At 49.8% G+C, this 27,252-nt stretch overlaps 1 protein-coding gene across 7 annotated transcripts in view; it reads left to right on the top strand.

Annotated features, from left to right (window-relative positions):
• The window catches only part of ptprub (protein tyrosine phosphatase receptor type Ub), a 119,499-nt gene that overhangs the window by 51,308 nt on the left and 40,939 nt on the right, over nucleotides 1–27,252 (top strand). For all 7 annotated transcript variants that reach the window (XM_042338627.1, XM_042338628.1, XM_042338623.1 and 4 more), the window contains exons 3-7: nucleotides 13,785–14,056; nucleotides 16,333–16,414; nucleotides 16,920–17,035; nucleotides 17,415–17,592; nucleotides 20,172–20,465. In XM_042338627.1, the coding sequence (XP_042194561.1) occupies nucleotides 13,785–14,056; nucleotides 16,333–16,414; nucleotides 16,920–17,035; nucleotides 17,415–17,592; nucleotides 20,172–20,465 (942 nt within the window). The remainder of the gene's footprint in view (nucleotides 1–13,784; nucleotides 14,057–16,332; nucleotides 16,415–16,919; nucleotides 17,036–17,414; nucleotides 17,593–20,171; nucleotides 20,466–27,252) is intronic.

Genomic DNA, 27,252 nt, shown 5'->3' with positions numbered 1-27,252 from the left:
ACAGATCGGCCAAGATCACAGGAATGGGCTTGAGGGGCTGAATGGCCTTCTCCTGTTTCTATGTCTATGTATCTATGTAACTTCCCCCTCCCTCGCTGATGATCACCAGCGCAGTGATGAGGTGAAAACCTTGACATTTTAGACTCTGAGGAGGCAGGTTATCGCCCCCCCCCCCCCCCCCCCCCACCCCCCCACGAATCCAAAGATTGACATTTGCATAGTTACTTTGCGCAATCCTTGATTTCATTTGGGACATTCAAAAATTATTGCTTTTTAGTGTTGTTAATACTTCCTGTGGGTTTTGCTGCCACGGCTCGTGGATTGGATTAGTGAGTTATACAGGGCGGGAGAACCTCGCTGGGGATTTACTCCTGTGGATGTTGTGGGGTTTTTTTTTCAAACTGCTGATGCGGGAGAATAAATTCCGAATGAAATGGGAAGGATTTTGCTGCAGCTTTTCATTCAAACGCTGAGTGCGATCAGACCGGCCAATGCCTTATACACACACACACACACAGACACGCAGGTATGTATCATCGCGACGTCTCAAAAAGCTTCACAAGATTTTACTGAAAGTGGATTGACTGTGTAGTCTGTGGGTGAAACACAGCAGCCAGTTTGCGCACTGCAGTGTCCCACAAACAGCAATTTTATACACAGACATATACAGTTACACATCGATACACACAAACATAAATATATACATATACTTACACCCAGCACAAGTATATACACACACATACAGATGCTTCCTCACAGACACGTGTGCGCAAACAGATATATATACATAAACACACAGATACACACGCACAAAACTGACTTATATAGCGCCTTTCAAGTTGGATACCGTATTGGAGATACTCAGGCGTGAGGGGTGTTAAGGTGTAGGGTGAACTGGTTGTGCCATTGGGATTAAAAGATCCGCCGTTGGTGCCCTGAGGGAGACGAGCAAAGCCGTTCCTGCAGTATCTAACTCCATGGCAACCTTCAGCCCGGTCTCGGCGAGTTAGTCACGAGATGCCTGTCTGATACAGGTAACCAGACTCAACCACTTGACACTGGGTCCAAAACCCCCAGCGGCAATACAGACCGCGAGTCGCCCGCCGTGTCCTGTGCTGGTCACGGGGCTCACTGCAGATTAAATCCGAGAGAAACGTCCTTGCCTTTGATCCTGCGCCTTGTCACGCTGAAGCGCCACAGTTTTCTGTTTTCTGCCAAGCGTAGCGACTGTGTAGTTGTTGGCAAACAGCCGCAGCCAATTTGTGTCAGCCCCGGCGCAGTGCTAGCACTCTCGCCTCTGAGTCAGAAAGTTGGGAGTTTTTAAGCCCCATCGTCAGGATTTGGGATCACATAGTCTAAGCCGACGCTCCAATGCAGTCCTGGGGGGGCGGGGGGAGGGGGGGGGTGTTGCATTGTCAGAGGTGCCATCCTTCGGATGAGACGGAGTTTTTCTCTCCCGGTGTCCTGGGCAACATTCCCCGCAAATAAAATTGGTCGCGCACTCTATGGCTGTTTGTGGGGCATTGCTGTGCGCAACTATGTTTCGCTCACAAAATACAGTCAAAAATCCCTCTACAGCGTATCCTGTGAAGCGCTTTGAGACGTCTCAACAACGTGAAAGGCACTATATCAAAATACAAGGATTATTATTATTATTAATAAGTGACATCCTGCAAGCCCTAATGTAAGTGTATAGTTTGACCGCCACGCGTCAGGTTGGCTCAGTCAGTCGCGCTCTCGCTTCTGAAATCTGAAAGTTTGGGGGTTCGAGCCCCCAACCCACAGCACCTCGGGCCGACACGTTCGATACAGTGCCATGTAGGGGAGGGGGTGGGTGCGGGGGGGGGGGGGTTGGAGGGTTGCGAAAGGGCCTGTGTCAAACGCGAGGAGATTGGTAATAATAATTTACGTGAAGTTTTCGAGGGTCTGGGTTAACGTTTCTGTGATTAACACGAATCTTGGGTCTCAGAAGCCTTTTACATGTCACTTTCTACGAGGTGCTAAGGTTTGAACAAATCTGGCAGTGTAATTATTAGCTGTGAACATAGCTGGAAGAGCTTTTGTTACTAAGGAATCAAATTACCCCTCTCCTGTTGCAGGCTTAAGGTTCTTCGTTGATGAATGTTTAATGCCAACTGATCTTTATTTCATTACAGCCTTTAGTCGAATAATCAATAATACACTTTGCAATTTGGGGAATATATCTGCCAACAGTCTAATAAAATTTGAGCATGGGATGGGCGGAATGCTTTATTTTATGGCAATAAAGCTAATTAGTTGTTTAACAGCAATCACATGTCAGTGCAAGGGGCGAAAGAGGGCGAACGACAGCCCTTTGGTATCTTTTCCACCTGAAGGATCGCAACCCTGCCTTTTCGCCTGCGAAAGCACAGTCACTACACTTTGCTGCAAAGCCTGCGGGGAGCTTCGAGACGGTTCGACGATTAAAACGTGATGACTATTATCGTTATTGTATTATTATTAATAATAATATTGTGGGGTGCGAGACGTCACGTTAGGAGAAAGGAGAAAATCTAATGACGTCCCTCAAACGGTGTTGTTGGACCAACTACGAATACGATCAACAATAATAATAATTTCGCTTTGCGAGGGCTTAATCCGGGAGTGTAAGGGCATTATTGAATCTGCAAATGCACTGTTGTAAGCCTTTCCCCCACCACCACCCCCCCCCGCCTCGTAACGTCTCGCAAAAAGCCACGGAGGGAGCGACCAATTTTATTTGTGTGTGTGCGGAGTGGGGGTGAATTAATCACTAATAACAACGCAGAGCTTTGTCGGGAAACCACAATGCAGAGATGGAATGCGCTGTTTGTTTGCTCAAACAGAACAAAGCCTTTTTTTTCCCTTTTGCCAATTAAGAACAATCTGTTGGAGTGAACCGACAGAGGTTTCTGTGTCCGTGAAAATCGCAGAAGGGTTTTTTTTTTGTTCGACGTGCAAAGTCCTTTCCCTCGTCTCCCCCTAACCTGAAAATGAACTGCGGTGAGCCGAGCGTTGAAGAGAAATTAATATTGAATGCTCGGTTCACAGATAGCGTTTCATTATTTCATTAAGTCAAACGCAGCTGGTGGCGCAGTGTAAACCTGCGGCCGCAAAGGTTATGAATCCCAAAAGGGCTGCGAGGCGGTGACGGGAACAAACATGGCTTTTTTGGTTAAATCTCGAACTCCGCATTCTTGCAAATTCAGTTTTGATTGATTATTGATCCGCAGCCACTTCTTGGCTCTAGGAGTCTCTGCACTTTGTGACAGACGTGTAATAAGCCTGTGATCGCTGATGTGAGACACTCGCACGTTGATGGGGTTACAGGGACATAAACCACCCGTGCCTCTCGCCCTCGTCTCTCACCCCTCGTCTCCTGCTCTGCTCTGCGCAATCAATGAATAATAATAATAATAATAATAATAATAGTTGCATTTGATATAGCACCTTTCACGTCGTTGATACGTCTCAAAGCGCTTCAGAGATGTACTGTAAAGTGGATTAACTGTGTATTTTGTGGGCGAAACGCAGCAGACGGTTTGCGTGTTAGTGATGGCCGGGCTACCTGTTCTGATAGAGCACAACAGAAGTTTGCTTCTGTTGGTTTCATTGCGTCCCAGAGGAGCTAATTATTAGCCGCTGAGTTATGATGTTCTTGGGATTAGATCCAGATTTAAAGTTAGGAACGCAGCGTAAGTCACGGGTGATTGAGGTTATCTGAGTAGCTGGATGTCTTTGGTTGGGTGCGGAGTGTGTGGGGGGGGGGAGGATTGGGAGACCATCATGCCAAGGGTAAAGGCGGGGGCAGAACAGCACCTGGTCCCTCTCTCGGTATCTATCTCGGGCTGTGTTTCTCTGCTCTGCTCCTGAGCTCTTAGGGCTGTTCGCTATTCACTGTCGAGGCTCAGATGGCTTTCGTTTCCGCTTCGGATCATGCAGGTCCCATCTGCCGATGGCTTCACCCAACTGACAGGTTAGCACCTTCACATCCCGCGGCAGATGAGCGCTGACCGGGAAACTTTGGGGGGTGTGTCTGGGCACGCGTGTGTGTGTGTGTGTGTGTGAGGGGAGGGGACAGGAAGCCTATTTCACCACAATGCAATGCCATGACCACAGTCGGCCTAAAGACTTCTCCTCAGTCTCGATAGAAGATGTCTCAACGAGCGGGATGGAGGGATGGAGGGGTTGGGGCAGATGGCAGCAGAAGAAACCAACTCTTATGGAGGCTCTGTCGGCAGGGTGTTAAAGGACGGTTGCCTCTGTCTCCACATGTTTCCTTCTGTTTCCACTCCTCTGACCACTGCCTCCCCCTCTCTCCCTCGTCCTCCACCCACACGTCTCCCTCCCCCGCCCTCACCACCAATCCCCAATGCACAAGTGATTGGTGATTGCCCTTAAATTAATTTACTGACATGACACTTAATTTTCAAGCCTCGCAGAACACTCGCTCGGGTCTCGCTGGGTTAGGGCTGACAGGTCAATGAGGACCCGTGTTGAGACATGACAAACGGACCTTCCCTGACCGGGGATACTGATCGGAATAAGCTTCGGGATCGATGAGAAATATTCCAAGGATGCCCGACTGCCTGTAAGATATCTCCTGCAGATCAATAGCACATTATACGCAACGGCTGAGCTGCAATCACCGCTTCAGCGAGCAGTGAGGAATGCGCCAAGCGATTTAAAATCGCTTTTTAAATCGGTAATTCTAAACACCGGCCACACTGGTGAACGATAGAAGGAGGTGAACGAGCTTCATGTGGGGTTTGATTGATCTTTAATAACGTCCGCCCGAGTAGCCACAGATCGGACCTCACTTCGATATCTTATTGAAGGACGGCGCCTGGCACAATGCAGTGCTCCCCTCGCCCTCTGAATGGAACGAACGCCTCTCTCTCTCACTCTCTCTCTCTCTCTCGCTCGCTCGTTCCCTCGCTCGCAATCTGCGGCAGCCAAACAATGAGCACAAGAGGGAAGTGATACTTATTTTGAGTCATAAAGATCACCTGCAGTCTCGCAGGGTCAGCGACGCAGTGTTGAGCTGAAGACTGTGTAATGCGTTGCCGCTATTTAAGCCGTGCGAAAGTACTGGGGATGTCGGGTGATTTACCCCGAAAGAAAAATATTGTAGAACATCGCAGTTCTCTTTTCACCTGTCGTGTTATGTCGTTTGTTAGTTCCCTGGTGGCTTGGTAATGAAACACTTCTGTTCCTGTGTGTAATTGTGCGGTTAGATTGTCTCATATACTGGGCCTGTGGTCGCCTGTCCTGCACGCAGTTACATATATGTAGAATCAGGAGTAGGCTATTCAGCCCCTCGAGACTGTTCCACCATTTTATAAGATCATGGATGATCTGTCCCTCAAGTCCAGTCACCCTCCATTGCTCCATATCCTTTAATACCCTGACACGACGAATGCTTATCTGCCTCCATCTTGAAAATGCGAATGGATCCTCACTCTCTCCTCTGAAGGGATGAGATTGGTTTGGATAAAGAATGCGCATCCAATCCTATCCCTTCAGAACTCCCTCCCCTCCATCCCCCTATCAACCAGAACAACAAATGACATTTCTTTAGCGCCTTTCACGTCGGGAGGACATCCCAAGGCACTGGACGGTCGAGGAGTCACCCCCAAGCTGGGGTTGGGATCAAGAGGGGTGGAGGGCAGGGAGGGTGAGGGGGTAGGAGGGTAACCGAAGGCGCAGTTGAAGAGGAGGGTCTTGAGATGGGCCTTGAAGGAGGCGAGGGAGGTGGCGAGGTGAAGGGACTGTGGGATGGAGTTCCAAAGGGTGGGGGCAGAAAGGCTGAATGCTTGATCGCTGATGGTGTGGCGGGGGACATGGAGTGGAGGGAGTGGACATGTTAGTATGGAGATAGCAGAGTACAGAGGTGGGGAGGAGCAAGGCTGTGGAGGGCTTTGAAAGCGAGGACGGGGATTTAGAACGCTATCTCCTCTATCGAATTGCATTTTAAACAAGTCTCGGTAGTGGCCTTGACCACCTTTCCTGATTAATGTTCCAGTGGATGATATTTATTCAGGTTTCTAATCTAATACACAGTCTGCAGTCTTGGCACTGCTATAATCACTTACTGCTGCCTTTTACTGCAACCAATTAATTATTTCGGCAAACAGTATTTGAATTTCGATTCCTATTTCCTAATACTTTTTGAAATACTTTTCTCCGGGGAGTCTGAAGTGTTTGTCAGAGTGTTTATACGAAGCGAGTCCTTTATGATACACTCTTCCAGGTCCAGTGATCTCAGACACCGCATTATAGCAGGGATCTGCTGTTACAAACATTTTATTTGCCGTATCGCCTATTAACCTGATCACTAGACCTTACAGGATTTCCCTGGAAGGGCGGTGAGATATCCCCTGTATCAAATGCCTCAAAATATCTCAAACCCAGAGTTCTTAATCGGTAAGGTTTAGTGATCGTCGGGATCCCAAAGTCTATCGTCAAACTCAAGCGCTCTGAGACGCTACCCTGTGTGGAGAGGGTTATGTGAGTGCAAGTTGTTGTTGTCGTCGTCTGTCCCTTTTCCGAGCCTGGACTGTGCAGGAATTGTCTCAAGCGTGTAACAGCAATAAGTAGTAGTTGCGTTTCTGACCCTTAAGTTGCAGTGTGAGCAAAAGGACTTTAATTCAGCAAAAAAAAAACCACAGCCACGGCTTGTAAATCCAAGGTGTTGCTATCTCTGAGCTCTCACACGGGTAAGTTTAATATCCATCAGGTTTGTAGCATTGATTCCACTGTTCCTACATCAGGGCTTGTGGCGTCAAAGACTGTTCTTTTCTGAAAACTATCGCGCCGCCAGAGGTATGTGTGCGAATGTGAGCACGTGTGTGTGTGTATGTGAGCGTATGTGTGTGTTTGTGAGCGTGTGCGAATGTCAGCATGTGTGTGTGTGTGTGCGCGCGCTCATCCATGTGTAAATGTATATTTGTGTGTGTGATAAACCATGTGTTTCGTATAGAAACTGCAGTTTTCTGTCCGTGCATCGGCACTTGACAGTGACGGAGTGAGCACGACACCAAGCCGGGGGGGGGGGGGTGGGGGTGGGGAAGGGGGAGGTGAACGAAGGCACGGTCGAAGAGGAAGGTCTGAAGATGGGGAAGGAGAGGGCAAGGTGGAGGGGTTAAGGGGGAGAGTTATAATAATAATAATAATCCTTGCATTTGATGTAGCGCCTTATCACATCTTCAAGACGCCCCAAAGTGCTTCACAGATTACACTGTAAAGTGAATTGACTGCATGTTTTTTGCGGGCAAAAACTTCTAGAGTTTCAGGGCGTAGTGGTTGTAGTGGCTGATCAAAAACTTTGCTCCTGGCTTTACCGAGTGCAAACACAGTTAGTTCTTGGCTGAAATCTCAGCGTCTGCTTCAGTTTGCAGAATCCTTTGTTCAAAATGACAGAAATTCAGTGGGGTTGAAAATGCAGGAAATCTGGGATTAAACTCCACGGCCCATTGTTTGGGTTGAATGAATGATGTTTGTTCATCGGTTCCTAGCTCCCTTGTTTAAGAGTCATCACGGGACAGGGGATGTGCTTGACCTCCAGTTACCTTCTGTTGGCTGTTATGTTATTTCTCAACTCCTATCTGAATCGCTGGCTGGAACGCAGATCTAACCTGGCAGGGACTTGGCACAACCGCCAAGAGATCTTTGGCCAATTGATCTCGTACTCCCAACAAATCCACCGCTTCCTGTCCTCACGCTACACTATCGAGCTGCATCTGGAAAGATTCCAGATGTGGAGTCCTGTAGCTCACGTGGAGTCCTGTAGCTCAGTGGTTAGAGCACTCGCTTTGCAAGCGAGAGACCTGAGTTCAATTCCAGGCAGAGGGCGAAACCTTGGGCAAGTTTCCTTACTCCACACAGAGCCTAATAATAATCCCTCCAAAACCCCAAACAATAATAAATTGGTCATTTTCAATCTACGACTGTTTGTGGGACATTGCTGTGCGCAATTGGCTGCCGCGTTCGCCCACAAATATACAGTCAATTCACTTTGCAGTGTGTTCTGTGAAGCGCTTTGGGACGTCCTCCCGACGTGAAAAGCGCTATATCAAATGCAAGGATTATTATTATTATTATTATTATTCCAACTTCCCAGTTTAGCCGCCCCCCCACCCTCTGGAACGCCATCACAGAGCTCTCCCAACACAAGTACAAATACAACTTTACGTTCATTTCACGTCAGACGGATGTCCTGAGGTCCTCAAGCTTTCAGAAGGCTTCTTACCCCTCAAGGGGTAACAACAAATTACATCTACACAGCGCCTTTTACGTCGGGAGGAAGTCCCAAGGCGCTGGACATTCGAGGCTGTGTATCCGAGCTGGGGGTTGGGATCGGGAGGGATGGAGGGCAGGGAGGGTAGAGGGTAGGAGGGTGACCGAAGGCGCGGTCGAAGAGGAAGGCGTCTTGAGCCATGCCTTGTAAGGAGGAATGAAAGAGGTCAGGAAAAGGCTCAACAAATTGTAAGCTCGGCTGGAGTCACTTTGCAGCAACTTGGCTGCTTCTTTCTGTCAAGTTTAATCAATTGTGGGCGACGGAGGTGGAGAAAGGGGATTAGCTTCTGGCTACTTCTGTCACCTCTAGCCTGGGTGGAAGGCAAGAAGGACCGGTTGTGACAAGCGTACTGGCCTCGCTAGACGCCAGCAGTGCTGCGCTCTGTCTTGTTTCAGGCAGAATCTGACAAAGTATCAGTCTGGGTTAATCACGCCCGAGCTCCCAGTGAAATAATCTTGGAGATTGCCAGCTACACCGAGGCATTGCCCCCTGCAAACTTCAGGGCTCCGTCAGGACACTTTGTCTCGTTTGTGATCTGGGCTCCATCCATCCAACCAACAGTCAGCACCACTTACACGCAAATCCACCCGATGGAAAATCCTCCACTCGTTTGGTTCACTCAATCCAGGACTGTTTGCGGGACACCCCCGTGCGCAACTGGTTGCCACGTTTTGCCCATAAATATACAATCAATCCAGTTTACAGTATGATCTGTGAAGCGCTTTGAGACGTCTCAATGACGTGATAAGGCGCTGCATCAAATACAAGCATTATTATTTATTACTATTATGGATACGGCTGTGAAACACAAGACAGATTACTGCTACAACTGTGCCAGAGGGGGAGGCAGGATCAGGGTGCGATTGGAGTAAAATACTGGTGTCAGATATCAATTATAAAGTGGACTGACTGTTTGCAGAAGCCCTGGAAGTATTTCATGACTGTTATAACAGCAATTTCACAACGCCCTCTCGGAACTGCAGTTAATGTGTCCCTAATGCAGTGCTGGGAGTTAATAGACTCTCTATTTATGGGGCCATCCTTTAGGAAACATTTCCTCAGTGCCCATAGTCTCGGCAGCGTTTGATTAATAGAAATAACTGGATAAAGGGCTTAATAGCCTCGAGGTGTTGTCATTAAAATATGCCTAATGTACTGATTTATTACTCTTACTGGCGGATCTCAGCTTCAACCAAGCAAGGGAGTGGGTGGCTCAGTACCTTAGAACAGGGGTCTTATCTTTGCTGGGAGCTCAGGGTCAGATCTTCTGACACTAATTGAAGAGGGGAAGGAGTTGCTCTCCTGTGTCCCGGCCCACATTTAAATTGGTTGTTCACTTCATGGCTGTTTGCGGGACCTCACTGTGCACAAATTGACTGCCGGGTTTGCCTGCAAAATCCATGGTCACAGCAGTTAACAGTAATTACATGGATTCCCGTGGCGTAGTGATTAGCACTCACTCGTCTCGCAAGCGATAGGACCCGCGTTCGATTACCGGGCGGGGTCAAAGCTTAGGCAAGTTTCCTTACTCCTCATGCCTCTGTTTTGCCGAACAGTAGATAGGAACCCCGGTTGTTAGTCAATCGGCGATCGCTTTCTGGGGAGTAATAATCCCTCCAAAAAAAAATGATCACTCGATCCACGACTGTTTGTGGGGACGCTGCTGTGCGCAATTGGCTGCCGCGTTTCGCCCACAAAATACACAGTCACTGCACTTTATCAATCCACCTGTGAAGCGCTTTGAGATGTCTCAACCATGAGGAAAATGCAAGGATTATTGTTATATCATAATCAGCACAAAGGTCTGTGCTTTGCAGACGCTACATCAAACACAAAGATTATTATTTTATCAAATCCCCTTATAAAGCCCCTGTTGGCCCCCAGATGGGATCAGAATATATAATATAATAATAATAATAATAATAATCCTTAACTTTGGTACAGCTCCTTTCATGTCGTAAGGACATCTCAAAGTGCTGTACAGTGTAGTGACTGTCTTTTGTGGGCGAACGCGGCAGCCAATTTGCGCACAGCAACTTCCCCGCAAACAGCCATGAAGCGAGTGACCGATTTTTATATGGCGGTGGGGAATTGTCAACCAGGAGACGAACCGAACGGCGCTGTGATACTCTGCCCCTTCCCTTCCTCTCCATCAGCGAGCAGCGATGATTTTCTTTTGTAGGTAATTAGTGGAGACGTCACTCAGAAGCTGCGTGGACTGGGTGTAAAGGCAATAAATGTGGGACAATAGATATCTGGCAATGAGATGCAATTATATTGAGAGACTTTTGATGACCTAATGATCGGAGGAGCGAACCTTACACAGCTAATGAAGACGAGACAATATCCCAAGAATTAATCATCGCACATTAAAGTGCTCATGCACTTGTTGTTCCGCGTGGCGTGTGGATTGCTTTTTAATGGGGGGGTCTTTGTTTTTGGTGACGGTACGTGGCAATGAGCAGACCGAGGGCTGTGACGGAAAGGTTAATCAGCGCTGAATCGATCGAGCACTGATTCCCTTCTCTGCCTGGGAGCTTTGCCTTGTCCATCTAACGCTGCAGCAGATTATCCTTCCCCCTAGCACAGGATTTTAAAAAATATATATATCCTCGTGTTTGACACGGCACTTTGCGAGTCGATCACAAGATCAGTTCGGATGAAGAGGTCCCTTCGGCCCGTCTGATCTCATCCAACAACAGCAACCGTTTCCCCTCCCCCCCGCCCATCACAGCATCAAACCGCTTTATAATGGAGTCCCCGGTGTCTTGGCCTCAACCACTTGTCCTGGCAACCTTGTTCCAGTCGTTGATTAGCTTCTGAGAGGATTACGCCTGTGGGCGGAGGGTGGGGGGGTGAGGGGAACGGGAAGGAGGGGGGATTTATGAAGAGGGAAACAATATGGGGGGGGGAGGGCTGGAGTTTGATCAGGGGGTCTCAGAGACGGAGCAGAGGTCCAGGGATGCAGTCAGTGTAACCGGGAGATGATGTACGCAGTATCAGTGACTGTGTTTGCGGTTTGGTAAAGTGTTTTGCTGTCTACGTCATGACCGCCTCCGGTGATTGAATCAGGTAACGTTTGACTATTTATACCGGAGCGCAGTTATTACCTTCCAGACGAGTTAAAATCTCCCCAGTCACCCTGCCTCGAAGCGCTTCCATCTTCCCCACTACGCTCCCCCACCTTCTGCCCCCACCCCCCACCCCCTTTCCTCGCTGCACGCAGCTCAGTGCTGAAAGGGCTGTGGGGAAAGTGTCTGTTCCTGAGAATCATTTTGCTGTGATGTTGATATCGCAGCACTGCTGCCTCAAGCTTTTCTCTGTGAATCTCCCCCCCCCCCCCGCCCCCGCCCCCTCCCCCCGCGCCCCCCCAAAAAAAACAAGTTAAAGAAGTAAGAAGTTTCGAAAGCGATGAGAGTGTGCTGTCAGCGTTAATCTCCTCGCTTTGTCCTGATCCCAAATCCAAGCTGCCTGCGGGAAACATACTTTACATTGAAGATATGTTGTTTTGAAAGCAAACCTCTTGGTTCGACGCGAAACAAATTTTGCATCCCATTTGTCTTGAGAGATACCTGCTCACACTGCCTTCGACGCTGGCTGCAGATTTTGTTTCATTCTCCTACGTTTCCTTCGTTCCTTCTTTGCTCTCTTTTTCATTCTCTTTCTCTCTCTCCCTTTCTCTCTCTCTGTCTCAATGCTCTTTCTCACTCTCTCGCTCTCTCGCTCGCTCGCTCTCACTCATTATTACCCCCTGGAAAGCCAATCGACTAACAACTGGGTTCCTAACAGCTCGGTGAACAGAGGTGTGTGCGCGAAGTAAGGAAACTTGCCAAAGGTTTCGCCCGGCCCGGGAATCGAATCGAACCCGGGTCCTCTCGCTTGCGAGGCGAGCGCGCTAACCGCTACGCTCCAGGACTCGTAATAAACGTAAAGGAATTACTCCCCCTATGAGCGTGGCATTAACCCCTGACCCGTTTGAGTAGCTGGTTTTAGTCCGTGCGGACATCCAATGCACGACGCAACGAAGCCCGAGGCTAGTGAGGATTTCAGGCTCGTTGTGAGGGCTTCAATCCACGCACTTGACATAGCATTTTTCTGCCCTCAATCTCTCACTCTTACTTTCTTTCTCTCTCTTTCATGGTTATGTCTTTATCAGTATCTCTGTCATCCCAGAATCAATAGCTGTGATAATCTCTATCTTTATCATCTCTCTATCTCAGGCTCTATCCTTTTACCTATTGATCGGTGTCACTTCCCTCTTTAAATCTCTGTCTGTTTTACTTCGTGAGCTATATTTTGTTAACTCCTGCACCACCCCTGGCGCACATCTCCTGTCACTCTTGTCAAAGAGACACCATCCGGTGCGAAGGGTGCAATATAAATGCAAGTTGTTGTTGTTGTTGTTGTTATTACCACCACCTATTCCATCCTTCAGCTAGAGCCCTCCCTTAGCCTGGTTCGAAAACCCTGTGATGCTTTGCGTAGTGAGGTGGCGGCCTGGCTCAGTCGGTAGCGTGTCCGCCTCTCGTGGTCGGTCGCTGTGCACAAACGGGCTGTCTCGTGTGCCTGCACTCTACAGTAAATTCGGTCGAACGCTCTGAGAAGTCCTCCCGTCGTCAAGTATCAAGTGCGAGGGTTTTTATGTATAACGTACCACAGTCGAGTGACAGCACCAGCAGTGATTGGTGGCTCTCTGTGCCCATTATTTGACCGCGTTTGGTTACGCGGTGAGACTGACTGTTTGCCGTGGCGCGGCTGAGTGAGCAACGAGGCCGGAGTTGAATGGAGGAATCCAGGTGATATTCCAAGAAAGCCACAGCTGGATCCGTTTCTCCGGGAACAACTGAGCCTTGGATTCATTTCCTCCCCTGTTAACACACACTCAGCTCTGGACGGCAACTGATGTCTTTGCTAAGTCTTGGGATTTCTTCTTCTTCGAGAGAGAGAAAGAGCTCATTTCGGCGGAAACTTTGGCGGAGAATTTGGCCGTGAAACTCGCATCGCAAAGTCCGCGAGCTTTTCACCCGGCCACGCACGATCGCAGTCAGGTGTAGTGACTGCTTTTGTCGACGTGTCTGCCGGTCAGGGTGGGTGTCAAGGTTCCCGCCGCACTTAAAGGGAAGGGGAATTTCTTCCGGGGTTCCGGCGAGCAATCCTGCTCCGATAACTTGGTCCTCGTGCTGACAATATCCCCGACGCATTTATTGATGTATTCATACATATGCCTAACTGGTCACTGAGATACCTTTTTCCTTTGGTGCAACGAGTTATTGGGAGTTCAATGTATTACTGACAGGAATGGAAAGCGTTGGGTGAAAAAAAGCTGATTTTCCTATCTCTCTCTCTCTCTCTCTCTCTCTCGCTCTCTCTCCCTCCCCACCTCTCCCCCCTCGGTCTCCCCTCCCCATCTCTCTCTCTCTCCCTCTCTCCCACCTCTCGCCACCCCGCCATCCCTCTCTCTCTCTCTCTCTCGCTCTTGTCACAGGCTCCTACATGCTGGTGAACTCCTCTAAGCACAGCGCGGGGCAGCGAGCTCACTTCATCCTGCCGAGCCTGAGCGAGAACGACACCCACTGCATCCAGTTCAGCTTCTTCCTATCCAGCAGAGAGGGCCGAGCCCCGGGGTCCCTGGCAGTGTACGTGCGGGTCAACGGGGGTCCGGTCGGCAGCCCGGTCTGGAACATGTCCCGGTCATTTGGCAAACAGTGGCTGCAGGCGGAGCTGGCCGTCAGCACCTTCTGGCCCAACGAGTATCAGGTACTGAGCTGCGGGGGGAGCGGAGAGGGAGTGGGGTGGGAGGAGGGGTGGCGGGGTCTGTGTGAGGGTGGGGCTGCGGTGGGGGTGCTCAGGGGTTTTGAGCAGTTAATGTCCGAGCTCTTCGGACACATCGTTGTGACGTCTCAAAAAGCGCTTCACAGGATGTATTGTGAAGTGGAGTGGCTGTATTTTGTGAACGAAACCCCTTACTCTTTTCGAATGGCACCACGGGATCTTTAACCTTCACCTGACAGGACCTCGGCTTAACATGTCATCTGAGAGACGGCACCTCCGACATTGCGACAACCCCCCCCCCCCACTTCCTCCCCCCACTCCCCCCCCCCCCAGCGCTGCAATCGAGCATCGGCTTAGACGATGTGATTCCGTGTCCCGAAGTGGGGCTTGAACCCACGAGGTCCTGACTCCGAACGAGAGCTTTACCACCGAGCCAGGCTGACACACAACTTTCACCTGGACAGGCACAGACAGCGAGCTTGGCATGTTAGTGCATGTTAGTAGCCCCCCCCCCTCCAACCACACAACCCCACCCCCCCCATCACCAGACACACACACACATACACACCAACCCACACACGCACATCGCCCACCCCCCCCCCCCACCCCCCAGCACTGCAATGGAGCATCAACTAGAAAGTGAACTCCAAACCCCTAACGTGGGTTGTTTGGCTGAGTGGATAGGACACGAGTTGAGGTGGGGGGGGGGGGGGAGGCGCGAAGGAAAGGAAAGGGATCAAATTGACCCCCCCTCCACCCCATCTCACCAGTAATCATTGTTATAGAGCAATTTGTTGCTAATTAACTGGCATCTATCACATTGCGATCGGCCCCCGTCTCTCAGCGCAATAGCTCGCCCACGCCGGGCTGCGAAATCATTTTTCATCGGAGTAAACACTTTCTGTCTATTTATCTCCTCTTGTTTTTTTTTTAAACCAATCCCCCCCCAAAAAAAGGTGCCTTGTTTTTAATTATCTGTGAGAGATGTTTCAGCGCGTGTGTACGCAAGATAAACAGTCTCCACCAAATCTTCCCTCCGGCAAACCAGCCGATGATGTATTGAATGTAATATTCCTTCTCCCACCGAAGTTGTCCCGAGTTTTCCATTGAAATCGGTCGCCGTGCGCTCGGGTTTGCTGAGCTGCCTTATTGCCACAGTCGAGGGCTTAATAATTAATCGGCTATTTATTATTTTCCACTGCGATGTACACAGAGCTTCGCTCCCGAGCCCCACGTGCCCACACACACACACACACACACACGCGCACACAGGACTCTCTCTCTCTCTCTCTCTCCCCCGTCTCTCTTCTTTCTCTCCATCTCTCTGTCTCCCTTTCCTTCTCTATCTCCCTCTTTCTCTCTCACCATCCATCACCGTGTCTGATGAGTGCAGAGTGAAGCCGCTCATAAAAGGAGACGTATTGCAGAGTTTTTTTTTAAAAAAAAAAGATTTTTTTTTACAAAAGCATAATTAAATGTCAAGTGTGCGAAGCTGAAATCTAATTTCATACAATAATTGCTGTAATTAAAGACCCTGTTATCAGGGCTGGAGAAGCTGCCTCGCAGATTCTGGGGATGAAAAGGAAAGAGGGTTTGAATGAACAAAACCAATCTATTCAGAAATGTCAGAAACACACACACACACACACACACACATCTTTAGTTGTTGAAGGAGTCCTCCATAAGAGGAGTCTGTTGAACACGAAGCAAATCACCTTTAATGCCGCGCTCAGTCACCATTTTTCCAGCCGGAGAAAAACTTTTTGGTTTTGGTCAGCCGGGCGTCTGACCCATCACCGTGCAGATGGGTCCTCCAGATCAGGCCGAGAGGATTTGAGGGGGAGTTGGAGTTGCACGTGCAGAGGAAGGGGATTAGAGGGGGGGCCGGGAGGGAGCGGGGAATTGGGATGAAGGAGCAAACGTCGAGGCAGGAAAATGGGCCAAGTGGGCTTGCGTTTGTGTCACACGTTCCTGGGACTTGTGCGGTTCGTTCGGCAATCTGTGTGTGTTTCCGAGTATCTGTCTGCGTATCTGTCTGTGTATCTTGTTTGCGTATCCGTTTGCGTATCCGTCTGCATATCTGTCTCCGTATCTGTTTGTGTAACTGTCTGCGTATCCTGCGTATCTGGTTGTGTACGTTTGCGTATCTCTCTGCGTATCTGTCTACGTATCTGTGTGTGTACCTGTGTGTCTGCCGACCCACGAGGACTATTATCATGGTATTTAACCCCCTCTTTGCCCTGCTCTCCGTTAATCGACAGGTTATTTTCGAGGCCGTGGTCTCCGCGGAACGAAAAGGCTACATCGGGATCGATGACCTGCTGATCCTCAACTACCCCTGCTGTAAGCTGCCGTCTCTCTCTCTCTCTCTCTCTCTCTCTCTCTCTCTCCCCGCTCGCCAGCCCAACTCGTGGTTTATTCGGGATAACCGTGCAGACGTGGCTTTCGATCTTAACAGCAACGATAATCCCCGGGTTCTGATTTCACGTCGGGAAACCGTCTCAAAGGGGCTTCGCGGCGTCGCCCGTGAAGTGTAGCGACCGCGGGTTCAGTAGGTGAACACGGCAGCTAAATTTTGGCCACAGTGACGTCCGCGCCAACAGCCACACAGTGAGTGACCGATAAGTAGGAACGGGGGCGGTGGGTGGGGGGTAATAATCCCTACCAAAAATTGGTCACTCAATCCGCGCCTGTTTGTGCAATTGGCTGCCGCGTTTCGCCCACAGCATCCGTGTGCCCCGAAGCGTTTTGGGCCGTCTCAACCCCGCGATAAGGCGCTGTGTCAGAAGGCGAGGGTTATTCGGGTTATTGCCGGCGATTGACGTGAACCGTGTCGTGCTGTCTGCAGTCAAAGCTCCGCACTTCCTGCGCCTGGGGGACGTGGAGACCAACAGGGGGCAGAACGCCACCTTCCAGTGCGTGGCGGCTGGACGGGCCACGGAGGCCGAGACGCTCATTCTGCAGGTGAGCGAGCGGGGTGGGGGCCGCGGGTGGGGGAGGGTGGGGGGGGTGTTGGCACTGGACCGCCAAATCCACGTGGGTCCGTCCACCCAACCCAACCCAACAGAGGAGACCCAACGCTCTCACTCGGCACGAGAGAGAGGGAGGGAGACCTAGAAGTGGGACTGATTGGATTGATCTTTCCAAGAGAGTTGCCGACTTCTGTGCTGTAAAGTTCTGTGATGTCTCTCGCCCGCCCTGTTCACTCTTCCCCTCACGGAGCACACACTCACACACGCACGCACACATGCACGCACACACACATGCTCACACATACACGCGCGCGCGCACACAAGCACTCAAAGCCGCTCTCACGTCCGTTTCCCCGGTCTGGTTTCCACAGAGGCAGAGCGGGGGAGCGAGCATCCCGGCCACACAGGTCACGCGTACCAGCCCCCGGCGGGTCCTCGCTACCTTTCAGCTCCACGGAGTCACGCTGCCAGATCAGGATCTTTATCGCTGCGTCACGCAGTCGGGACGAGGGGCCGGTGTCTCCAACTTCGCTGAGCTGATCGTCAAAGGTAACGCTCGCCCCTTCAGGCTTGAACGCTCCGACACGCTACAACACCCCCCCCCCACTCTCTCGCTCTCCCCCCTCCACCACCTCAGCTCGGACCCAGGGGCTGCCGTGTTGAGCGCTTGCCCCCTCCCCGATGTGAAAGGCGAGGGATCAAACGTAAGAATTATTACTGTTATTAATCATAATAATAATAATGATCCTTGTGGTCGGTCAGCTATAGCCACTTTATCGAGTCGTTGAGACCCAAAGCCCTTCGCAGAATTTGTTGTAAATATATTATAAAGTGGATAGACTGGGGTTTTTTTTGGTGGGGGGGGGCGAAACCATCATCATCATCATCATCATTATTATTATTATAATTATCATCATCATCGCGTTTCTCTACCGATACGCAGACAACCGGGTTCCTACTGACTGCTCGGTAAACAGAGCCGTGCGGAGTAAGCAAACTTTACTGCGTTTTCCCTCCCGCTGGCGAGGCGCGCGGGCTAACCGCCGCACGACGGGGGGGGGGGGGTTCCGACTCGTTGGACCTGGGTCGTTTGTCGTCCAGCATTCCCACGTTCCCGCGCCAACGCCCGCGTTCTCCTCCGCGGGAACCAGCCCCTGGCGAGCCCGGCGTTTTAATCCCCCAGCGCCACCGCCGCTAAGTGTGACTCAAAACCCTGAGACGGAGGAACGGGTCCGTGTGTCAGCCCGGCGCCCTCGCGTTTAATCCTCCCGTCGAATCGCCGTCCCTAATTGCCGGCAGCTTTTGCGACGGGAATCTGTAGTTATGAGCCTTCAACCCCCTCGGATCAGGGCCTTGTTGTTCTCAACACGCTGACAGCTTAAAGCGTCTATTGTGGTGCCTTTCATTTGCTTCGCATTGAAGTAACGTGCGGTTTATCTCCTTTCTGTCTGTCTCTCTCCCTCCCCCCCCCTCTCTCTCTCTCTCCCGGTGTCTCTGTCTCTCTTACAGTGTGCGTGTGTTTTCCTTGGGGTCTGACTGTAAACATGCCGACCGAGATCGCATCTCGCTGAGCAGATCACTGGCCGGTGGGGGGGGAGTGGGGCGGGGGGGGGGGGGGATGTGTGTGTGGAGACAATCTCATCACGTCTTCGAGACGTCTCAAAACGCTTCGCAGAATAAACCGCAGAGTGGACTGACTTCACGGGCAAAACGCCGCAGCGGCAGAATAAGATTTTAAATGGGGAGTAAGCGGAGGGGGTTGGGGGGGGGGCGGGTGGAAGAGAGATAGTGGCGAGGGCAGGGGGATCGGGCAGAGGGGGAGTCCACCCACATAACTGCAGGCAAGTGAGAGGAAGAGGAGTTGGACTCCATCCTCAGATATCGTGCCGGAGCCTGTGTGTGCTCTACTGCCTTTTTTTTTTAACACACTCTTTCGACGGATTGCCAAGCCCACCCCCCCCCTCCCCGCACACCCACCCCACCCCCGCCGCAAAAAAAAAACAAAGGTGTGTATTTTTAAGCAACCTTGACGCACGTGAACGACGGCTCCCTTCCCCGCACCAGTTCGGGAGCTTATCTTTGCGTATTTTGTTTTGCGGCGGAAAAACTTATTCCTTGCTTTTTTTCCCCCGACTTGGACGTCTCCGTGTGAAACGGCGCAGACCGTGCCTCGGTTGACGGGAGCGGTTCCCGTGCAACCAACCCCCCCCCCCCCCCACCACCCCCTCCCACCCCCACCTCTGCCTGGCAACGTTAAGTCTTATCAGGTTCGCGAAATTGATTGCCTGCAGACAGTACAGCTCGACTCGCAGTCAATTATTACGTTTGGGAAATTCTATTAACAGTCCACGAACGAACGCAACAACACACACCCACACCCACACACACTCTCTCTCACGCACGCACGCACACACACGCACATGGACACGTACGCACACGCGCGCACACACCCGCTCACACACACAAACACGCACAACACAAATCCCGCAGATTCACCGTAAAATGCGAGCGGAATGAGCGGAATGATCCGCCCACATTTCAAGGAGAGAGGTGCTGTTTACCGTTTGAAGTACTAATGGGGGAGTAATTCTCTCCCCAGGATTAAATTCTACTCTATTTATGTATCGCCTGGAGCATCCGTTTGTCAAATTCTTAAACACCTTCATTATTGAAGTGTGTTTGTTTTCTGCGTAAGTTTCTTTTAAGAACTGCACAGAGAGAGAGAGAGAAAAAACATCAGTGCTAAGACTAGTTGGAATTTAGGACCTTGGGGGAATGGGATTAGATTGGCTCGTGCTGTGAGGATCAGATAAATAAAGGGGTGGGTGGATGGGGGGGGGGGAAACTACAGAGAGAGAAATCGCACATTCCACCCCAAACGCAGGAATTTCCAACGCCTTGGGACGTCCTCCCGACATGAAAGGCGCTGCACAAATGTGATTTGTTGTGGTAATTTGTTGTTGTGTGTGAAGCCCTCAGTTTTGGTTCGGAGACTCCTGATGGGTTGAGTTTCCGCGTGTGTTGGACGGACACCCAGTCGACCAAAGGAAATGGCTCTGCTGTGACACCTGATCATTTTATTCCCTTTCCTTTCCCCCCCCCCACCTCCCCACCCCACCAAACCTCAGAGCCTCCATCGCCTCGGTCTCCTCCGCACCTGGTCCGTGCCGGCTCCACCTACCTGATCGTGCAGCTGAACACCAACGCCATCAACGGGGACGGGCCTGTCATTCGCAAGGAGATCGAATACCAGATGACATCGGGGCTGTGGTCGGAGGTTCACGCCGTCAACAACCCCACCTACAAGCTGTGGCACCTGGACCCCGACACCGAGTACCAGATCAGCGTTCTGCTAACCAGACCCGGGGATGGTGGGACAGGCGGAGCGGGGCCTCCACTCATCAGCAGGACTAAATGTGCAGGTACTACTCGCACTCACTGACAGACACAGTCACAGTCACAGAGAGATACAGTCACAACGCAGTTATATTTTGCTTGGTTGCAGAGCTTACACCTCCACCCTCCCTGACCTCCATCCCTCCTGATCCCCAACACCCGCCCCCCAGCTCGGGTGCACACCCTTGCCCGTCCAGCGCCTTGGGACGCTCTCCCAACGGGAAAGGTGCTGTGCGGAATGCTTGCAGGCCGAGAGTCGTGCTTTAGTCCGGTTCAAACGCGGAGTAACAAGGTCGTTTCCGTTGGAAGGGGAATTAGGAGTGACACGTTGCAAATCGCACAGCTCGTCACAGAAGCAGCGCGGCGGGAGGGATCAAAAGACAACGCAATGAGATCTGAGCAGCTTTCAGGGGGGAACCTTGTAATAAAGCAAAACATCCTGTGGAGCGTTCAGTCGGAGGCTCAGTGGTCATTAGCGCACCTGATGGACCTTGGTCTTCTTTTGTCGAGCAATTCATATGTTTCGCCCACAAAATAAAACACTCGATGCACTTTACAGTATATTCTGTGAAGCGCTTTGAGACGTCTCGAAGATGTGATAAGGCGCTGTATCAAAAATGCAAGGGTTATTATTATGGTGGGGGAGAGGGGGGGTGGGGGCCTAAACAGAGAGATCTTTCAGAGAGCCCGCACAGACACGCTGAAATGTTTCCTAGTTTATTAAAGCTTTATTCCAGCCTTTTTTTGTGCATTAAACCCGTTTTCATTATTCATGCCGATGCCGTTGAAGAGTTAAACAGCTATTTGTCACAGACAGGCTGGTTAAATATTAAGGGTTCGAGTCTGGCGATACTTAGCAAACTGTTGCCGAGATGATAACTGGATGGATCAAACGATTAGGATTCATTTGTAGGAATAAGGGACGGATTAGTACTGTGTGTGTGTGTGTGTTTTTTTCGAAAAGAGAGAGAAGCACTTAGTATGAATGCAACGTTGGACTCTTAACTTGTGCTGTTTTCTTAGCGAGTTCTTTAATGAACGCCCATGGTTTTCTTCCAATTACATGCTGCGAAGACCAGCGCTGTGAGGTGCAATTTACGGGAGTGAGGGGAGGCGAGAGAGTGCTCTGTATGTTCAACACACACCGAGAGCATTTTTATCAATTCCAGGCAATGGAAGCCCATTTAAATCTCTGAATACACATAATACCTCCCCGTAGCTTGCCATTTCCTGCTTTAATTAGGACTCCGGCACATTACAATACCTATCAGCAGACGTTTTGGGAAAGCACACAGCAAATAATAGCGTGAATCAAACTGCTGCGTGCTTTTCATGCTCTTAAATGCAGATTTCGATAAGGGGGGAAAAAAAAGACCATCTTTGTTTGCAACCGTTACGTTGATCGAGCAACAATTGTGCCACTTGTACAGAGTCTGATCGATCGCCTTGTGAGCTCGACATGAGACCATAGAGGGAATGAGGAGACTTGAGGCTGTTGGCAAAACCGCTGTTTTTCTAAGGAGGGTTTAATATTCAGGGCGGCTGGAAAAATAATACACAGCGGAGTATAATAATTCTATGTTAATAATCCTTACATCTGATACAAACAGCCTTTCGTGATAGGAGGATGTCTCCAAGCATTTTGCTGGATTAGTCAATTGGCAGATTGTTTTGCCGGGGATACTAATAATCCCTCTGAAGGTAAATAAATAAGAATTTGGTCACTCAACTCCCGAGTGTTTGTGGGATGCTGCTGTGCGCAATTGGCTGCCGTGTTTTGCTCACAAAATCTGCAATCAATTCACTTTACAGTACATCTTGTGAAGGGCTTTGAGACGTCATACGGCGCTATATCAAATGCAAGGATTATTATTATTTACTGTAATGTGCAGCGGCTGTGTATTTTGTAGGAACGCTAATTTGCACCCAGCGATGTCCCACAACAGCCGTGAAGCGAACGACTGGTTTTTTTTAATCTGGGGCATTGTCAGCCCAGGACACCAGGAGAGAAAAACTCCCTTCTCTTTTCTAATAGCGCCACAGGATCTTCTAAGGTCCACCTGAAAAGGCACAGGCGCAGTTTAGCATCTCATCCGAAGGATGGTACATCCATCAGTGCCACACTCCACCCCTCAGCTCTGCACTGGAGCATCGGCCTCGACTAGGAGTCCAAAAACTCAACCTGGGGCTTGAACCCACAGCCTCCTGACTCCGAGCAATCGAGCACTTGGGAACGATGTGAACGGCACATTGTAAATGTATTCTCATTCTCTTCAAGTGCTTCAAGTCTGTTTCCTACAAAACTCCCAACGTATATTTGCCTTATCTGTCTCAATAACCCAGCCACTGGCTCATGTAAACTTCTGTAAACTATCCAGCATTTTAATTACAAATCGGATTGCGGATTGACCGAAAGCGATCTGGTCAATATGAGTTGGCTCTAATTTACTGCAACAACAATTGCGCTAACCACTTACCCGCCTGGCTGCAAAAGGCTTGTGACAAGACTCTGTGTAGTTTAGTTGGATAAATAATAATTAGTTATCATTAATAATAATTTAGTAGTCAATTGGCAGATCACTTTCCAGGTGTAATAGTCCCTCCCTCCCCTCCCCAAAAAATTAATTCAATCACTCAATCCACAAATGTTTGTGGGACACTGCCGTGCGCAATTGGCTGCTGCGTTTCGCCCACAAAATGCACAAAATACACTTTACAGTATATTTTGTGAAACACTTTTGACATGTCTCAACGACTTGATAAGGCGCTGCATCAAGTGCAAAGATTATTATTATTCATATCTCAGGCTAAGACTGGGTGGGGTGGAGTGCGGGCACCGGGAAGTATTTCTGAGTGGTTTACTGGGAAGAACCAACAACAGCAACAACAACAAATTACATTTGCACAGTGCCTTTCACATCAGGAGGATGCCCCAAGACTGTTGGGCTCAATGCTGGTAAATGTTCTCTTTCCTGTGCTTATCTAGGTCCCTCCGAACCCATATCCACCCCCCCAACCCCCACCGCCGCTCACCTCATTGACTCTGCTCCAACTCCCACTCCTAGCAATTAATTCTTGAGTGCGAGCAAAATCTTATTGTGTCCTCAAGCCTCAGCTGAAGATTTTGATTGACGTGTCACCATGATGATAGATCGCCGAGTGCCAATAAGAGTGTTTATTTCACCAATTTGCCCGGAGCTAAATTAATTACAATCTCCTTAAATACAAAGGCTTGATGCGTGCTACAAATCCTCATTTAGCCTTGCATGATTGATTGATAATTATTATTTATATGATGCAAAGTAATGGTGAGCAGTTGTAAATCTGAGGGTGAAGTGGGGATTATGGTTTCATCAATCGGATACAGTTTAGGAGACATTTCAGAAATCCTAGCAGATTACAGGGATGAGAAACTCTCCTCTTATCACAGGACAAAGGATAGATAACAGGGTCTTTTTGTGGTGGTGGTGAGGGGGTGCGGGGGGGCGGAGGGGGGCGGTGGAGGTGGTCAACTGGGTATCTGATAGATGTGGAAATCCATCACCGTGCTTAACAGTATCGAAACCAAACTGAGAATTCATCCCACCTTCACATGGAAACTCCAGAGATAGATTGTTGGATGGACTACGCTCTCTCTCTCCCTGGAGGGATGCATCCTGCTCATCGAATTCCAGAAAGTATTAGGCGCAGGTTGGCAAAAAACAAGGCTTGGGTGGTGGGGGGGGGGAAGGGGGGTGGCGGCCAAAATGTGTGTTGGGGTAATTGCATTTGGAGGCACAGTCCTTCAGATGAGACCTTAAACCGAGCTCCCGGCTGTCTGTGCCCTGCTCCGCTGGCCAGATGTGAAAAAAAATCTCCCGCAAGCCCAGTCCGTGAGGAGAAGGGAAAGAAGTTCTCCCAATATCCTGGTCGAAAATCTGCGACACAGCGAAGTCAGAAAAAAAACAGAGAGAAAGAGAGAGAGACGTGTCCACCTTGCTGTCCTCCTCCATTTATTCTCGTTCCTCACGCTCGCGCCACTCCAATCAACCTTGGGGCTCAGAGAGTTAAGGCCAACTTCAGGACGTCTTAAAGCAGAAGACAAGGCACGTTGGTGGAGGTCAGATTGAAAAGGAAGATGTTAATGGTGTGTGATAGCATGGAGAGAGGGGGGGAGGGAGGGGAGGGAGTACCTCTGTTTAGCATCGGTCAGTATCCCCGGCCTCTCCCACGCAGTGAGATGCTGGCACTTACTCAATGCCCAAATTCCAGCCAAACCTTCAGAAAGAGATGGTTGACAGAGGCTGGGAACGTCCCTTCAGGGAAGGAGATATCTCAAATGGGAAGGAGGGACTCTTTCCCCCCCACCCGCCCCAGAGGGTTTTTTGTCCCTCTCAGCAGACAGATCAAGGCTGATCCCAGCGCAGGAAGCCACAAACGAGGTCGAAGATAACAGCAACGATAACAACCTGTAGTTACACGGAGCCCTTCAGATCGACGATGTCTCACAAAGCTCCTCACAGGAGACACTGAGCAAGGCGGGCAAAGCCCTGAGGGGGAAGAGAGAAAGGTCAGGGACAGGGCTTTGAAGATAATGGGGGTGGGGAAATGAGCGAGGTGAAGGGATTTCCAGAGAGCAGGGAACGTGATGGCCCCCAAAAAAATAATCCATGCCTCCCCAGCCTGGCCGGTGTTGGGAAAAGATCCTGTTACGACCCAGTGAGTGAAGAGAAACATTCAATGTTAATATCCAGCGCAGAAAGGATTGTGCAAATGAGCATTCATTGATTTCACGGTGGCCTTTGTTTCTCTTTGTCAGTTGTGTGTTAGCTCAAAGTACCTTCGTGGCAGCTTGGCGTTCTCCCCCACAAAATATACGGTCAATTCACTTTACTCTCTCTCCTGTGACGCACTTTGAGACGTCTCAATGACGTGATAAGCCGCTGTATCAAATGCAAAGATTATTATTATTATTCAACACACAACCGTCGAACCCAGAAGCAAGATGCTACCGACTGAGCCAGGCTGAAAAGCCCCCCCCCCAGTCCCTCTCCCCCATCCCCCCTTTGCTTGGAGTCTGACCTCACCGCTGCAAAGCGACTTAAGACATTATCCTACGTGACGGACGCTGTATAAACGCAAGTTGTCGAATACTGAAAGCCTGTGTTTGACTGGGCCGGGTCTGTTTAGTTTAGTGAGTTATCTGCTTAACCACTTGATGTGAAATCTCATACCGCGCCAAGTTCATCCCAGTAAATTGTTTGTTGATACATTTCCACCCTTCTGTGGGACTGGGATGGGGAGGATTTCAGGATGGGCAGGTCCCATCCAAATGAGCCATGAATGTAAAGATTAAAGAGCCCGGCTTCCTGTGTGTGGGGCAATGCGTGAGTGGGGTGATTAGTCTAATTTGAGGGTGCGTTCTCCGTCTCTCTGCCTAATTGGAGAGTGTGGCTCCTCAAAGATCTTTTGGACAATGATTTCTCCTGGTTTGATCATTTGACTGCAGTTGCTGTCAGACTCCCCACCAGCTTAATCATAGTGAAATTAGGCGTAAGTCTCTATCTCGCTCTCTGCATGCCTGTTCCTCCGAAATGACCTCCTAAACCGAGGTCCCGTCTGTGTCTGTTCAGGTGGACGTTAAAGATCCCTATTCGAAAAAAGAAGGGGGTTTCTCTCTCTCTCTCTCTCCCGGTGTCCTGGGCCACACAATCTCCCCAATAAAACTGGACATTCTCTTCATGGCTGTTTGTGGGACATTGCTGTGCGCAATCGCCTACAGATACACAGTCGCTCCCTTTCACAGTAAAACCCTGTGAAGCACTTTGAGACGTCCTTTCGACGTGATAAGGCGCTACACCAAATGAAAGGATTATTATTATGTGTGCGAGTGTGTGTGTGTGAGGCAACATTTTGAGGTCAGGCGCCGACTCGAATCCACACACCAATGAGATTAGGCCAGACCAGGAATAGAGAGGCAGACACCAGCGGGGGAGAAAATCGGAATTATAATTGGAGAAACTAAATGTATATATATATATTAAATTGAGTTCCTCTGAAATTGATAGATTGGCATAAAAAATGTATTTTCTGCATCTACAATCTCACTTAAGCTTAACCAAGCATAAAGTTAGCACAATATCCAATAATTAATATTTATTACTGAGAGTGGAACCGGGCTGTAACGGAGCCAAGGTAAATGACAGGTTACTGTCAGAGGCAGCCTTCAAATATTAATCTTGCTTATTTCCCCCCACCGCCCCCCCCCACCACCTTTCTCTGTAATGATATTTACAGTGACGGTTTTACACCGAATGTCTCTGAGCTCTGTGAAGTGTAAAAGATGCTGTTATCAGCACTTACCTCTATCAGACACACTCGAAAACCGTTGCGATGGGAATAATAAATACATCTCACTATCAACATAATGAGCATTGGCACCTGCATACATCAATGTTCAACCTCATGATACACACATTGCCGGCGACAAAACACCCACCCTTGGCTTTTATTTTCCAGGGTGCGATTATTTTCCTTTTTCCTTCAAGGAAAAGAAAGTTCAAGAGTTAAGACCCTCTGAGGTGACTCTGTAAACCTGAAACGCTGTGTGTGTTTGTGTTTTTCTCCCAAATTCTCTTGTCTCCGAGCAATTGATGTGAGCAATGGTGATATTAGGTCTTAAGAAATTCCCCCAGTGGCTCAATTTGGAGTGGGGAGAGGGGGGGGGGGGATGGTGGTGGTGATGGGGGGATGGTTGTGGGGGGGCGGAAATAGGGGGGAATCTGCTGACGGTGTGAAAGCAAACTGCACACACGCCAAGGTTTTTTTTTGATG

This window comes from Callorhinchus milii, unplaced genomic scaffold, assembly GCF_018977255.1.
Source record: "Callorhinchus milii isolate IMCB2004 unplaced genomic scaffold, IMCB_Cmil_1.0 Scaffold10, whole genome shotgun sequence".
NCBI lineage: Eukaryota > Metazoa > Chordata > Chondrichthyes > Chimaeriformes > Callorhinchidae > Callorhinchus > Callorhinchus milii.
The sequence above is the reverse complement of the archived record's forward strand: the minus strand, read 5'-3'. Positions and strand labels throughout refer to the sequence as shown.